Source organism: Sebastes fasciatus, unplaced genomic scaffold (genome assembly GCF_043250625.1).
Source record: "Sebastes fasciatus isolate fSebFas1 unplaced genomic scaffold, fSebFas1.pri Scaffold_107, whole genome shotgun sequence".
In the NCBI taxonomy this organism is placed as follows: Eukaryota; Metazoa; Chordata; class Actinopteri; order Perciformes; family Sebastidae; genus Sebastes; species Sebastes fasciatus.
In genome coordinates this window covers 7501-21486 of record NW_027428143.1, presented here as the reverse complement: position 1 = coordinate 21486, position 13986 = coordinate 7501, and the positions used below count along the sequence as shown (strand labels likewise).

General features: G+C 45.0%; 1 protein-coding gene across 15 annotated transcripts; it reads right to left on the bottom strand.

The window, feature by feature from the left end:
* Nucleotides 1-3730: 3730 nt before the first annotated feature.
* Nucleotides 3731-8805, bottom strand: LOC141763636 (mamu class II histocompatibility antigen, DR alpha chain-like). Of its 15 annotated transcripts, none has more exons than XM_074628142.1 (8): nucleotides 8787-8805; nucleotides 8451-8576; nucleotides 8127-8372; nucleotides 5269-5553; nucleotides 4821-4862; nucleotides 4558-4635; nucleotides 4412-4445; nucleotides 3731-4085 (listed from the first exon to the last, which is right to left on the bottom strand). In XM_074628142.1, the coding sequence occupies exons 2-8, from the start codon at nucleotides 8512-8514 to the stop codon at nucleotides 3914-3916; spliced, it is 921 nt and encodes a 306-aa protein (XP_074484243.1). In that variant the 5' UTR covers nucleotides 8515-8576; nucleotides 8787-8805; the 3' UTR covers nucleotides 3731-3913. The 15 variants fall into 15 exon arrangements, with proteins under 15 accessions (XP_074484243.1, XP_074484240.1, XP_074484244.1 ...); XM_074628139.1 differs by lacking the exon at nucleotides 8787-8805 and adding an exon at nucleotides 8682-8725; XM_074628143.1 differs by lacking the exon at nucleotides 8787-8805 and adding an exon at nucleotides 8671-8687.
* Between the last annotated feature and the right edge of the window lie 5181 nt (nucleotides 8806-13986).

Below are 13986 nucleotides of genomic sequence, written 5' to 3'. Positions count from 1 at the left end.
GGAAGAGGAGAGGAGAGAGAAGAGGAGAGGGAAGAGGAGAGGAGAGAGAAGAGGAGAGGGAAGAGGAGAGGAGAGGAAGAGGAGAGAAGAGGAGAGAGAAGAGGAGAGGAGAGGAAGAGGAGAGGAGAGAGAAGAGGAGAGAAGAGGAGAGAGAAGAGGAGAGGAGAGAGGAGAGGAGAGAGAAGAGGAGAGGAAGAGGAGAGGAGAGGAAGAGGAGAGAGAAGAGGAGAGGAGAGGAGGAGAGAGAGAGAAGAGGAGAGAGAAGAGGAGAGGAGAGAGAAGAGAGAGAGAAGAGGAGAGAGAAGAGGAGAGGAGAGAGGAGAGGAAGAGAAGAGAGAGAGGGAGAGAGAGAAGAGCCTCCTCTGACGGGGTAGAGAGATTCCTGCTGAGACAACATGATCCTTTTTAATATGAGTAATATCTGGAGGGAGATCAGTCCTTTTGCTGTAACTGAAAAAGCAGTTTGAGTAAAGTAAACGTTGTGGATGAATGTTTTATATTTCCCGTCTCTCCTCGTTGATGATCCTGTTTGTCGGACTTCTTTATGAGCTGTCAGAATAAATAGTTTAAACCTGCAGTATCTTATAAAGTAAACAAGCACAACATAAACAACAACATCAAAGTTGTATTTTTTGATAATATTGTAATAGTGGTAGGAGTTTGTTTTTTTTGTCCTGTGCTTTAAGAGCTGGTCTAGCATACTGCAAATACATCGCTTTAACTGCTGCATACTGCATACTACGGAGGAGCGCAGTATGTATTGTATACTGCATGCTGCGTTCCTGAGTAGTATGCAGTATGCGGTTTCGAATACAGCCAGTCAAGTCAGCACACTGACACACTGACAGCTGTTGTTGCCTGTTGGGCTGCAGTTTGCCATGTTATGATGGGAGCATGTTGTTTTATGCTGAATGCAGTACCTGTGAGGGTTTCTGATCAATATCTGTTATTGATTTGTGTTCATTGATTAACTATAGTAAATATATCCATATATATTAGTCCTCTCCCATGTTGATAAGAGGATTACATACTGCACTAATCTCCTTGAAGGTTCATTATGAACAGATAGAACATCAGAGATCAATGTGATTAACTCTTTAAATTGATTGACAGCTCTGATGTGGACATTTCAACATGAAGACTTCACATTCATAACTTCCTGAGGTGAAGGTTGTGTTTGTACTCACAGCTGAAAATCAGCAGCTGAAACATCTGAAACAGTGAAAACAGTGAACAGTTGAAGTTCAGTTAAAACACAGATCCTGAAGAGTGAGTCAGAGTGGAAGGACTGGAAGACGTTCCAGAATGACCAGTGAAGGTAACGAGGTGTGTTGTGGTGTCGGGGTGAACTGGTGTTTTCTGGGAGACCTGAGGTCACTTCCTGTCCTGTACTGGTTTGGTGACTCCCAGTGGGAGGAGCTGCCAACACTGACTGCTCGGTCTTATTCCTCCAACACACCCATACAGATGTGTATCTGTACATATGAACTCCCTCCCGGCTGTGATGGAGAAAGAGAGCGCAGTGACTGGTGTTTGCTGTTAGAGAGGTTTAACCAGACGTCCTCCAGCTGTCAGCAGCCAATCAGGAGAGCTGACCCCCTGACCCACCACACTTTAAGATGACATGAAGAAACACATCATTACAAGATAAAGACTCCCTTATAGCCTGAACTCTGGAGGAAGTCAGTAACCATGGGGACAAGTTCTGTTCATGGTTTGACCAACGTCATCTCCATAGCAACAGCAGCTGAGGCTCATGGGTAATGTAGTCCAGCTAATGTTCAGAACATGTCCGTTTCAGTTGAACAGCCAACGTTCAGGACTTAAACACCACAGTACCAGCAAGTCTTTCATTTGAGAAGTGAATATCTTAGGAAAGGTAAAGGAATACGTTGTGAATATTTAATTCATACGTTTATTTATAAATGTTTCACTGGGAAGGTATTTAAACTTACATTTCCTCATTATGTTGTTGTCGCAGGGTTCTATTTCAAAACTCCGTGCAACATGAAAACACTGGCGTAGTCGGAAAACGTTGTATTAATCCCTTTTATTATGCCGGCCTCCCAAAGTGCAATCATTGCTTAATATTTACAAAAAGTGAAAAAATAGAAAATAAGCTCTGTACAAAACATCAAATAGCACTGAAAATAGAGTTCCACTATAACTCCATGCTTCTCTTTCAGAACAGGCAAAAACAATGCAATCTACAGTATATGTTACCTTCCTGAGGGTTACCTTCTCTGTAAACACTTCAAGGTCAGACTGACTTCAGCCGCCGCCCCCCCCCGGGCGTATTACTTACACAGAAAAATAACAATTAACAACATTCTTCATCATAAAAGATATTTATAGCCCCTTTAACCTAGGCATATTTTACATATAAATTATATACCTCTGTCTAAACATCCCCCCCCCAACCAAAACAAGTTCATTTGCAACAAAATCACAATTCAAAATAATAAACATATTTAAACTGATCACATGATCTCAAAACGCGCGAGAGCACCCTTTATAACGGGGGATTGTTACGGCCCTGTTCGCTCGTCAAACCCGTGAATGGGACATGACAGGATGGACAGGATGGACATGACAGGATGGACAGGATGGACAGGATGGACATGACAGGATGGACAGGATGGACACGCAGCGTTTCAGCAGCTGGTGAGTGAGAATAATGTTTGTGTGAATATATGCGTATAGGAAACAGCAGAACAATCAAGTGTGCACCTTTGGTCGCACTACTGACAAACAGTTTAGGGAAGAGGGAGATGTCGCGATGCGTTTTAACTACGGAGTGAATCAGGAAGGGAGCGGAGAAATGTTTGGCGTGTGTGTGTGTTTGTGTGTGTGCCTGCGGTGATGTGTGTGCGCTGCCCACAGTCAGTGACGGCTACTCCGTCACAGTTGTCAAAAAGTTTTCCAGTAAAATACTGAATTAAATAAATGTTTTGGTCATTTTCTGATGAATAAACACTGAAAACACTAAACCTTTGTTTTAAAGTTCAAAGGAAAGGTTAAGCTTTAGAAACAGGTTCTCATTAAAGTCTGTTTTTAAACACGTTGAAAGGGTTAAAGTTTCTGTATTGATTCCTCCTGATCAGAGTGATCAGAAGACAGTTTAAAGGTAAGTGATGGAGGACTACATCTACAGTCCTCTCTCTGTAAATCTATTGTAAAGTTGATCTGGAGTTAGATGAAGCTTCATCAGGAGGAGGTCTTTAAAGTTACTCTCTGTTGACTGAGTCTGCAGCTCAGCCTGGACACAAGGACAGGAGTCAGGTTAGAAACAGACGTCTTCACTCTTCATGAACAGCTGCAGCTCTCATCCTGTCCATGTACTCAGGGGAGTGGGAGTGTTTTACTAAGAGAGATCTGAAGAAAGGTGAACCTGTCCTTTAAAGGAGACGTATACGTGTTCTCCATCTGGCTCTCTGGAGTTCCTACCAACCCTCAAACTGTGAAATCAGACAACCAGTCAGGTTATTATGGGATGGGATTCAACCAGCCAATCACACCTGTCTCCCCTTCTTATGTCACAGCCTCATTAGAATATACCGCCCACAGCTGGAGAACTACCTTTACTCAGGTGAACCATGTTTTCCTCTCCAGCCAATCAGAGCAGACTGGGCTTTTTAGGGAGGGGCTCTTAAAGAGACAGGAGCTAAACCGGAGCGGTTCAGACGGTGAATACAGGGATCGAAAAACGAGTCTTTACATGTTCAACACATCTGGAAGACAGAATCTTTATTTATTTATTTCAGCATCATTTCAGTGAATATATTTGATCATTTATCAGTTTAATGAGTAAACTGGATTTAATCTGCAGCAAAGAATGAAGGAAAGCTGTTAAACAGTGAGAGAGACAGCAGTGATATCACTATAGATAACTATATACCAGGTGATGACATCATCAGCCCCAACCAATCAGCTGCACTCGTTTCCTTTGATGAGGAAGAAGGTTCCAGCAGCCACACCGAGCAGACCCACCGTCAGACCCAGTCCACAGAACACTGATGGGCCAATACCGGGCTGAGGCTTCTCCACATCTGGACACAGAAAACACACAGAGACACGAATCACTCCTCCACATCTGGACACAGAAAACACAGAGACATTCAGCTTCACCTCCACATCTGGACACAGAAAACACACAGAGACACTAATCACTCTTCCACATCTGGACACAGAAAACACACAGAGACACTAATCACTCCTCCACATCTGGACACAGAGACATTCAGCTTCACCTTCACATCTGGAGACAGAAAACACACAGAGACACTAATCACTCTTCCACATCTGGACACAGAAAACACAGAGACATTCAGCTTCACCTCCACATCTGGACAGAAAAAACAGAGACACTAATCACTCCTCCACATCTGGACACAGAAACATTCAGCTTCACCTCCACATCTGGAGACAGAAAACATTAATCAAACCTTCACATCTGGAGACAGAAAACACTAATCACTCCTCCACATCTGGACACAGAAAACACACAGAGACACTAATCACTGCTCCACATCTGGACACAGATACATTCAGCTTCACCTCCACATCTGGAGACATAAACATTCAGCTTCACCTCCACATCTGGAGACAGAAACACACAGAAACATTCAGCTTCACCTCCACATCTGGAGACAGAAAACATTAATCAAACCTTCACATCTGGAGACAGAAAACACTAATCACTCCTCCACATCTGGACACAGAAAACACACAGACACTAATCACTCCTCCACATCTGGACACAGAAACATTCAGCTTCACCTTCACATCTGGAGACAGAAACACACAGACACTAATCACACCTCCACATCTGGAGACAGAAACATTCAGCTCCACCTCCACATCTGGAGACAGAAACATTCAGCTTCAGCTCCACCTCCACATCTGAAGACAGAAACACAGAAACATTCAGCTTCAGCTCCACCTCCACATCTGGAGACAGAAACATTCAGCTTCAGCTCCACCTCCACATCTGGAGACAGAAACACACAGAAACATTCAGCTTCACCTCCACATCTGGACACAGAAAACATTCAGCTTCACCTCCACATCTGGAGACAGAAACATGCAGCTTCACCTCCACATCTGGAGACAGATCAGCTGTAGTTTGGTCAGTTCATCAGGTGTCTGTATTGATCTGTATTGATCTGTCTGTAGTTTGGTCAGTTCATCAGGTGTCTGTATTGATCTGTCTGTGTCTGTCTGTAGTCTGTCTGTAGTTTGTTTAGATGTTAATAAAGTGTTTCTCACCCCAGATTCTGGTCAGTGGTTGCTCCAGGGCCAGATGTTCCACCTCACAGCTGTAGATGTCTCCCAGCTGTGGGGTGAACTTCAGTGTGGAGAACTGGTTGTAGGTTCCGTCTTTGTTGATCATGGGAACATTGATGCTGGTTCCTACGGTGACCTTCTCTCCGTTCTTTGTCCAGGAGACGTTAACAGGAGCAGGAAAGAACCCAGTCACATGACAGATGAGGATGTTCTCCTGTCCCAGATCCACGTTGTCATGAGTGTAGATCATCGGACTGGACGGAGCATCTGAACAGAAACACAGCTCTTATTATATTCTATTATATTAATGTCTTCTATACTGTTCATGTTCTCTGAGATTCTGAGCTCTTTGTGTTTTGCTGATTGAGAGTGTTGACTATCCTAGTGGGGGACACTAAATAAATACCTTCAGTTAGGTTACCTCACTAGGACGTTTAGGTGTTCGTGCAAGGATCTTGCCTGCCTAACGACGGCCTAACGACAGCCTAACGATAGCCTAACGATAGCCTAACGACGGCCTAACGACAGCTTAACGATAGCCTAACGATAGCCTAACGATAGTCTAACGACGGCCTAACGACGGTCTAACGACAGCCTAACGATAGCCTAGCAACGGCCTAACGATAGCCTAACGATAGCCTAACGACGGCCTAACGACAGCCTAACGATAGCCTAACGACAGCCTAACGACAGCCTAACGATAGCCTAGCAACGGCCTAACGATAGCCTAACGATAGCCTAACGACAGCCTAACGATAGCCTAGCAACAGCCTAACGATAGCCTAACGACAGCCTAACGATAGCCTAACGACGGCCTAACGATTGCCTAACGACGGCCTAATGACGGCCTAGCGACGGCCTATCGTTAGACTATCGTTAGGCCGTTGTTAGACTATCTTTATCGCCTAACGATAGTCTAACAACGGCCTAACACCTGGAGGCTTTATCTAGTTATTCTATTCATTTGTTGATTTTCACTGAAACCCTTTATACCCGTTTCTTTTGGTCTATTTCATTTGGGGAAACTATAAAGGAAAAATAAAAAGTATATTTCAGTTTCCTTAATTGTTTGTTATTTTAGAGAACTTGTTCATTATTATTATTATTATTATTATTAAGGAGGCATTTTATTTTGTATTATTAAGAGGATGGGAGCTGGTTCTCGGTCTCTCTGCCTGATCAACTGAAGTCTGAGGGGAATCTGTACCGTCATGAAGAATGACAGCTCAGCCTTCAAGTCGTAGATCAGGTGATAGTAAATAACTTGTACGTGAGGAGAAATGAATGAGGGGGTTTGTTTGGCAGCACTGAAGGAAAGGACTGTTTGTATGGATGTTGATGAAATGAGTTCCATCATTCATGTTCCCTTCAGGATGAACCATCAGAACTCTAATGACCCTCTGCCTTCTCCTCTGTAGCGCCACCATCAGGTCACCATGGTAACACAATATGCAACAACATAAACAAAATGTATTTTACACATGTTGCTGCAATGCAAATTTAGTTGTCATGCTAACAACATTTCACACACACACATATACATGCAGGTGCTATGTTATGTTATGTTCTGCTCTGCTCTGCTCTGCTCTGCTATGCTATGCTATGTTATGCTATGCTATGTTATGTTATGCTATGTTATGTTATGTTATGCTATGCTATGCTATGCTATGTTATGTTATGCTGTTATGTTATGCTATGCTATGTTATGTTATGCTGTTATGTTATGCTATGCTATGCTATGTTATGTTATGCTATGCTATGTTATGCTATGCTATGTTATGCTATGTTATGTTATGCTATGCTATGTTATGTTATGCTATGCTATGCTATGCTATGTTATGTTATGCTATGTTATGTTGTTATGCTATGTTATGTTATGCTATGTTATGTTATGCTATGCTATGTTATGCTATGTTATGTTATGCTATGCTATGTTATGTTATGCTATGCTATGTTATGCTATGCTATGCTATGTTATGTTATGTTATGCTATGCTATGTTATGCTATGCTAGCTGTGTTTGTGCTATGTTATGCTATGCTATGCTATGCTATGATGTGTTGTGTTGTGCTGTGCTGTGCTGTGCTATGCTATGTTATGTTATGTTATGTTATGCTATGCTATGCTATGATGTGTTGTGTTGTGCTGTGCTGTGCTATGCTATGCTGTGATGTGTTGTGTTGTGTTGTGTTGTGCTGTGCTGTGCTGTGCTATGCTATGTTATGCTATGCTATGTTATGTTATAGCACAGCACAACACAACACATCATAGCATAGCATAGCATAGCACAAACACAGCTAGCATAGCATAACATAGCATAGCATAACATTCTATGCTATGTTATGTTATGCTATGCTATGTTATGCTATGCTAGCTGTGTTTGTGCTATGCTATGCTATGCTATGATGTGTTGTGTTGTGCTGTGCTATGCTATGCTCTGCTAGCTGTGTTCATGCTATGCTATGTTATGCTATGCTAGCTGTGTTATGCTAATGAAGGAACATGGTGCAACAGCGTGGCTCACAGAGAACAGATTGAAGCATGTAGAAGTTCTCTTATGAAGGTTTTAGATGTTTCTAGAGGAACACTGTCTGTCTGTTCTATAATCAATAATCAATATCTCATAGTTCAGTTTGGTCTAAACACAACGTGTTAATAGAAAACAACAAACATCCTGAATTAGAAGAGCAGCAGCTAAATACAGTCAGGTAACACAGATCAATGGCTGCTTTAAGGATCAATGTAATACAGATCAATATTCTATTAATGACAGGAAGACATCAGTTAGTTTAAACAGCTGGAGACAGATCAGAGAGAAGAATGAGACGAGTTAGTCTTTACCCTTCTCCAGGGGGAAGTCCTTCAAGGCTCTACGATCATTTTGAAGGTTCGTTCTGCAGATCTGTAGCTCAGCCTTAGCATTTTCTAAACCTCCTGGGTAGCTAATATGATCTACAAAACGGGGCTGAGGATCGACTTCTCTGTTGTTCATGAAGTCTGCGTACCAGACCTCTTCACCATCCAGTCCATACATCTTCTCTCCATCAACGTCTGAACAGCCACCGATACTAATGTCCTCATGTAGAACTGAAGAGAAACAGAAGGATCAGCTACTGACACACTGTCTGTTGATCAGTCAGTTATCAATGTGAGACAGGATCTTACCTTCAGCTGAGACACAGAGGACTCCAGAGAGGACGAGGACCACGATCATCTTCATCATCTTCATCTGTAGACCTGAACCCGTCTGTAGACCTGAACCCGTCTGTAGACCTGAACCCGTCTGTAGACCTGAACCCGTCTGTAGACTCTCTGTAGACCTGAACCCGTCTGTAGACCTGAACCCCTCTGTAGACTCTCTGTAGACCTGAACCCGTCTGTAGACTCTCTGTAGACCTGAACCCGTCTGTAGACCTGAACCCGTCTGTAGACTCTCTGTAGACCTGAACCCGTCTGTAGACTCTCTGTAGACCTGAACCCCTCTGTAGACTCTCTGTAGACCTGAACCCGTCTGTAGACCTGAACCCGTCTGTAGACCTGAACCCCTCTGTAGACTCTCTGTAGACCTGAACCCGTCTGTAGACTCTCTGTAGACCTGAACCCGTCTGTAGACTCTCTGTAGACCTGAACCCCTCTGTAGACTCTCTGTAGACCTGAACCCGTCTGTAGACCTGAACCCGTCTGTAGACCTGAACCCCTCTGTAGACTCTCTGTAGACCTGAACCTGTCTGTAGACCTGACCCCTCTGAGGAGACTGACAGTAACTCCAGCAGCAGCAGCTGATCTCTTAGACACACAGAGAGCAGCAGCCAATCAGAGAGCAGAGAGACGTGCTGTCATGTGTTACCAGGTAGAGGCCGTCTGCTGCTGCTGCTGCTGCTGCTCACATCAACTGCACTTTACAGACATGATGACAGCTGCAGATCAATAATCAATACTGGATCCATAGAGGCTTTTCAAAATAAAGGTTAGATTGAAACTTTGTATCATTCTGAGTTTTTCAAAGTAAAGTCTTTCAAACGTAAACGTTGAATTCAGTTTCATCTCCAACATGTCAGATTAAATACATTGATACCAAAGATGAAGATAATATGAATATAATATGAATATGTAGTCTTTTCCAGAGTCAGGAATGTGAAGTAAAGTCCCCTCTCAGAGAGTGGAACTCCCATCATCATGTTTCTACTGAACACAACCATCCAACAGGTGAAGAGGTGAGAGAGTTCACCTGATCTCTAGACGTTACATTAAAGACCACTGAGTGAGCTGCTGGAGAGACGCCTCCTCTACTCTCCATCGTCTCTCACCGTCAGGGAGGTGCTGCTTATATCCTCTGTCTCCAGGTAGCTGCTCCTCATGTCTCATGTCTCTGTGGTGGACGCTCCGTACAGTCTATACCTGAGAGCGTCCCCGCTGCTCAGAGGGACAGTAATCAAGTGAATGTCCTCGTCTCCATCCGGGACGACTGACTGGCTCATTTCATCTCCACTAATCAGCCGGTCCTCGTCCATGTGGCGGCGCTCTCCACCAGGATGTTCACAATTACCCGTTAACCGTTAACCGTTAACCGTTAACCGTTAACCCACATTAAGCATCTTAACCGTTAACCGTTAACCTACATTAAGCATCTTAACCGTTAACCGTTAACCTACATTAAGCATCTTAACCGTTAACCAACATTAAGCATCTTAACTGTTAACCTACATTAAACATCTTAACCGTTAACCGTTAACCTACATTAAGCATCTTAACCGTTAACCGTTAACCTACATTAAGCATCTTAACCGTTAACCAACATTAAGCATCTTAACTGTTAACCTACATTAAACATCTTAACCGTTAACCAACATTAAGCATCTTAACTGATTAACACTATCTGTCCGCCACCAAAAACAACACACACAGTCTGCTACAGCTACGTTCACAGCTACAACACCACCAACAACACACACACGGTCTGCTACAGCTACGTTCACAGCTACAATGCCACCAACACACACACGGTCTGCTACAGCTACGTTCACAGCTACACCACCAACACACACGGTCTGCTACAGCTACGTTCACAGCTACAACGCTACCAACACACACACAGTCTGTTACAGCTACGTTCACAGCTACAACCCCACCAACACACACACACTGTCTGCTACAGCTACGTTCACAGCTACAACGCCACCAAACAACACACACACGGTCTGCTACAGCTACGTTCACAGCTACAACACCACCAACAACACACACACAGTCTGCTACAGCTACGTTCACAGCTACAACGCCACCAAACAACACACACACGGTCTGCTACAGCTACGTTCACAGCTACAACGCCACCAAACAACACTCACACTGTCTGCTACAGCTACGTTCACAGCTACAACACAAACAACACTCACACTGTCTGCTACAGCTACGTTCACAGCGACAACGCCACCAAACAACACTCACACGGTCTGCTACAGCTACGTTCACAGCTACAACGCCACCAACAACACACACACTGTCTGCTACAGCTACGTTCACAGCTACAACACCAACAACACACACACTGTCTGCTACAGCTACGTTCACAGCTACAACACCAACAACAACACACACACAGTCTGCTACAGCTACGTTCACAGCTACAACGCCACCAAACAACACTCACACGGTCTGCTACAGCTACGTTCACAGCTACAACGCCACCAACAACACACACACAGTCTGCTACAGCTACGTTCACAGCTACAACACCAACAACAACACACACACGGTCTGCTACAGCTACGTTCACAGCTACAACACAAACAACACACACACTGTCTGCTACAGCTACGTTCGCAGCTACAACACCACCAACAACACACACACTGTCTGCTACAGCTACGTTCACAGCTACAACACCAACAACAACACACACACAGTCTGCTACAGCTACGTTCACAGCTACAACGCCACCAACAACACACACACGGTCTGCTACAGCTACGTTCACAGCTACAACGCCACCAACAACACACACACTGTCTGCTACAGCTACGTTCACAGCTACAACACCAACAACAACACACACACAGTCTGCTACAGCTACGTTCACAGCTACAACGCCACCAAACAACACACACACGGTCTGCTACAGCTACGTTCACAGCTACAACGCCACCAAACAACACTCACACTGTCTGCTACAGCTACGTTCACAGCTACAACGCCACCAAACAACACTCACACTGTCTGCTACAGCTACGTTCACAGCTACAACACCAACAACACACACACTGTCTGCTACAGCTACGTTCACAGCTACAACACCAACAACAACACACACACAGTCTGCTACAGCTACGTTCACAGCTACAACACCAACAACAACACACACACAGTCTGCTACAGCTACGTTCACAGCTACAACGCCACCAACAACACACACACTGTCTGCTACAGCTACGTTCACAGCTACAACACCAACAACACACACACTGTCTGCTACAGCTACGTTCACAGCTACAACACCAACAACAACACACACACTGTCTGCTACAGCTACGTTCACAGCTACAACACCAACAACAACACACACACGGTCTGCTACAGCTACGTTCACAGCTACAACACCACCAACAACACACACACTGTCTGCTACAGCTACGTTCAAATCAAATCAAATCAAATCAATTTATTTTTGTATAGCGTCAAATCACAACAGAAGTTATCTCAAGACGCTTTATATGTAGAGCAGGTCTATGACCGTACACCATAGTTTTGAGACCCAACAGGATCCACCAAGCGCACTGTGGCCAGTGCACACACACAGTCTGCTACAGCTACGTTCACAGCTACAACGCCACCAACAACACACACACGGTCTGCTACAGCTACGTTCACAGCTACAACACCAACAACAACACACACACAGTCTGCTACAGCTACGTTCACAGCTACAACACCAACAACACACACACTGTCTGCTACAGCTACGTTCACAGCTACAACACCACCAACAACACACACACGGTCTGCTACAGCTACGGTCACAGCTACAACACCAACAACAACACACACACTGTCTGCTACAGCTACGTTCACAGCTACAACACCACCACCAACACACACACTGTCTGCTACAGCTACGTTCACAGCTACAACACCACCAACAACACACACACGGTCTGCTACAGCTACGTTCACAGCTACAACGCCACCAAACAACACACACACACTGTCTGCTACAGCTACGTTCACAGCTACAACACCACCAACAACACACACACAATCTGCTACAGCTACGTTCACAGCTACAACGCCACCAAACAACACACACACGGTCTGCTACAGCTACGGTCACAGCTACAACACCAACAACAACACACACACTGTCTGCTACAGCTACGTTCACAGCTACAACACCACCACCAACACACACACTGTCTGCTACAGCTACGTTCACAGCTACAACACCACCAACAACACACACACGGTCTGCTACAGCTACGTTCACAGCTACAACGCCACCAAACAACACACACACACAGTCTGTTACAGCTACGTTCACAGCTACAACACCAACAACACACACACACACTGTCTGCTACAGCTACGTTCACAGCTACAACACCACCAACAACACACACACAATCTGCTACAGCTACGTTCACAGCTACAACGCCACCAAACAACACACACACGGTCTGCTACAGCTACGTTCACAGCTACAACGCCACCAAACAACACTCACACGGTCTGCTACAGCTACGTTCACAGCTACAACGCCACCAACAACACACACACTGTCTGCTACAGCTACGTTCACAGCTACAACATCAACAACACACACACACAGTCTGCTACAGCTACGTTCACAGCTACAACACCAACAACACACACACTGTCTGCTACAGCTACGTTCACAGCTACAACACCAACAACAACACACACACGGTCTGTCGGAAACTCTCTGAAGTTACGCCGCGCTGACGGAGCGTATGTGTGTGACTACAGCGAGCACGGAGCCTCCGGCAACGCTAGAGCTGCTAACATAGCACAAACACTCACACTGTCTGTTGGACAATCGCTTTCGTTAATCTGGACAGACACACAGCGGACAACCTGCTGAACTAAACTAAATGTGCGGTGGAGACTTTTACTGGGAAAGTGGCTGCATGTCCGCGACACTACACACAGCATCGTAGCTGCTAAGCTAACGCTCCCGGACGGTGAACTGGAGACAGTGAACGCAGCATCGTAGCTCCCTGACGGTGAACTGGAGACAGTGAATGCAGCATCGTAGCTCCCTGACGGTGAACTGGAGACTCAGCTGTCTGTCAGCCGGTTCACCGCTGCCTTTGAGGCCCTAATCTTGTGGGTTAACGGTTAATAATAATCGGTTAACGAGGGTCGGTTATCGGTTAAGAACATTTTTCTAAATGAGCATCTCTAGTGTCAATGCGAGCGACAGAGCAACAATAGTATCAGGGCGTCTGACAAAAGCTCAGCTAAAACGTGGCGTGACGCCGCGCCGCGTGGCGTTGCATCACGCCGCGTCGCGTGTCGTTGCATCCAGTTAGAACACTCCAATAGAAAACAATGTAATCAAGCTGGTTCTGTCGCTGCCGCTCGCTCACGTCACGTCCAGTTAGAACACGGTGTGATGCTCCGTGTCCACAGAGGAGTTATTAACGAGAGGGATCTCCTCGCTTCCCGTCATCGGACGCTTGACGGG

What these genes read in the sequence shown, in the direction of transcription:
- LOC141763636 (XM_074628142.1), bottom strand. Translation starts at nt 8,514, where the DNA reads ATGAAGATGATGAAGATGATCGTGGTCCTCGTCCTCTCTGGAGTCCTC. An exon ending in CCTCTGTGTCTCAGCTGAAG is followed by an intron (nt 8,373 to 8,450) that starts GTAAGATCCTGT and finishes GTTTCTCTTCAG; the next exon opens with TTCTACATGAGGACATTAGT. An exon ending in TTCTGTCTCCAGATGTGGAG is followed by an intron (nt 4,086 to 4,411) that starts GTGAAGCTGAAT and finishes CCAGATGTGGAG; the next exon opens with GAGTGATTCGTGTCTCTGTG.